Source organism: Eimeria mitis, genomic scaffold (assembly GCF_000499745.2).
Source record: "Eimeria mitis Houghton genomic scaffold, Emh_scaff3238, whole genome shotgun sequence".
Lineage (NCBI taxonomy): Eukaryota > Apicomplexa > Conoidasida > Eucoccidiorida > Eimeriidae > Eimeria > Eimeria mitis.
The window spans coordinates 5394-5628 of NW_013571576.1; the positions used below are offsets into that span (position 1 = coordinate 5394).

Genomic DNA, 235 nt, shown 5'->3' on the forward strand with positions numbered 1-235 from the left:
TTATATTTATTATTTATTTATATTTTTATAGATATTATGTGTATAACATAATTATATTAAATACATGTAACATTGATTCGGATGATGATAAGGCTGCTGCTGCTGCAGCTACTGTGCTGCTGCTGTCGCTGTTGCTGCTGCTGCTGCTGCTGCTGTTGCTGCTGTTGCTGCTGCTGCTGTTGCTGGGGGCCGCACCTGTAAAGGATGGCTCCAAGGAGCTTCCGTTAGCGGCACC

General features: G+C 43.8%; 1 protein-coding gene across 1 annotated transcript in view; it reads right to left on the reverse strand.

The window, feature by feature from the left end:
• Positions 1-235, reverse strand: part of EMH_0063730 (uncharacterized protein) — a gene marked incomplete at both ends in the record, with an annotated part of 5710 nt that overhangs the window by 5055 nt on the left and 420 nt on the right. The window contains one exon of the mRNA XM_013498174.1: positions 196-233. Within this exon, the coding sequence (XP_013353628.1) occupies positions 196-233 (38 nt within the window). The remainder of the gene's footprint in view (positions 1-195; positions 234-235) is intronic.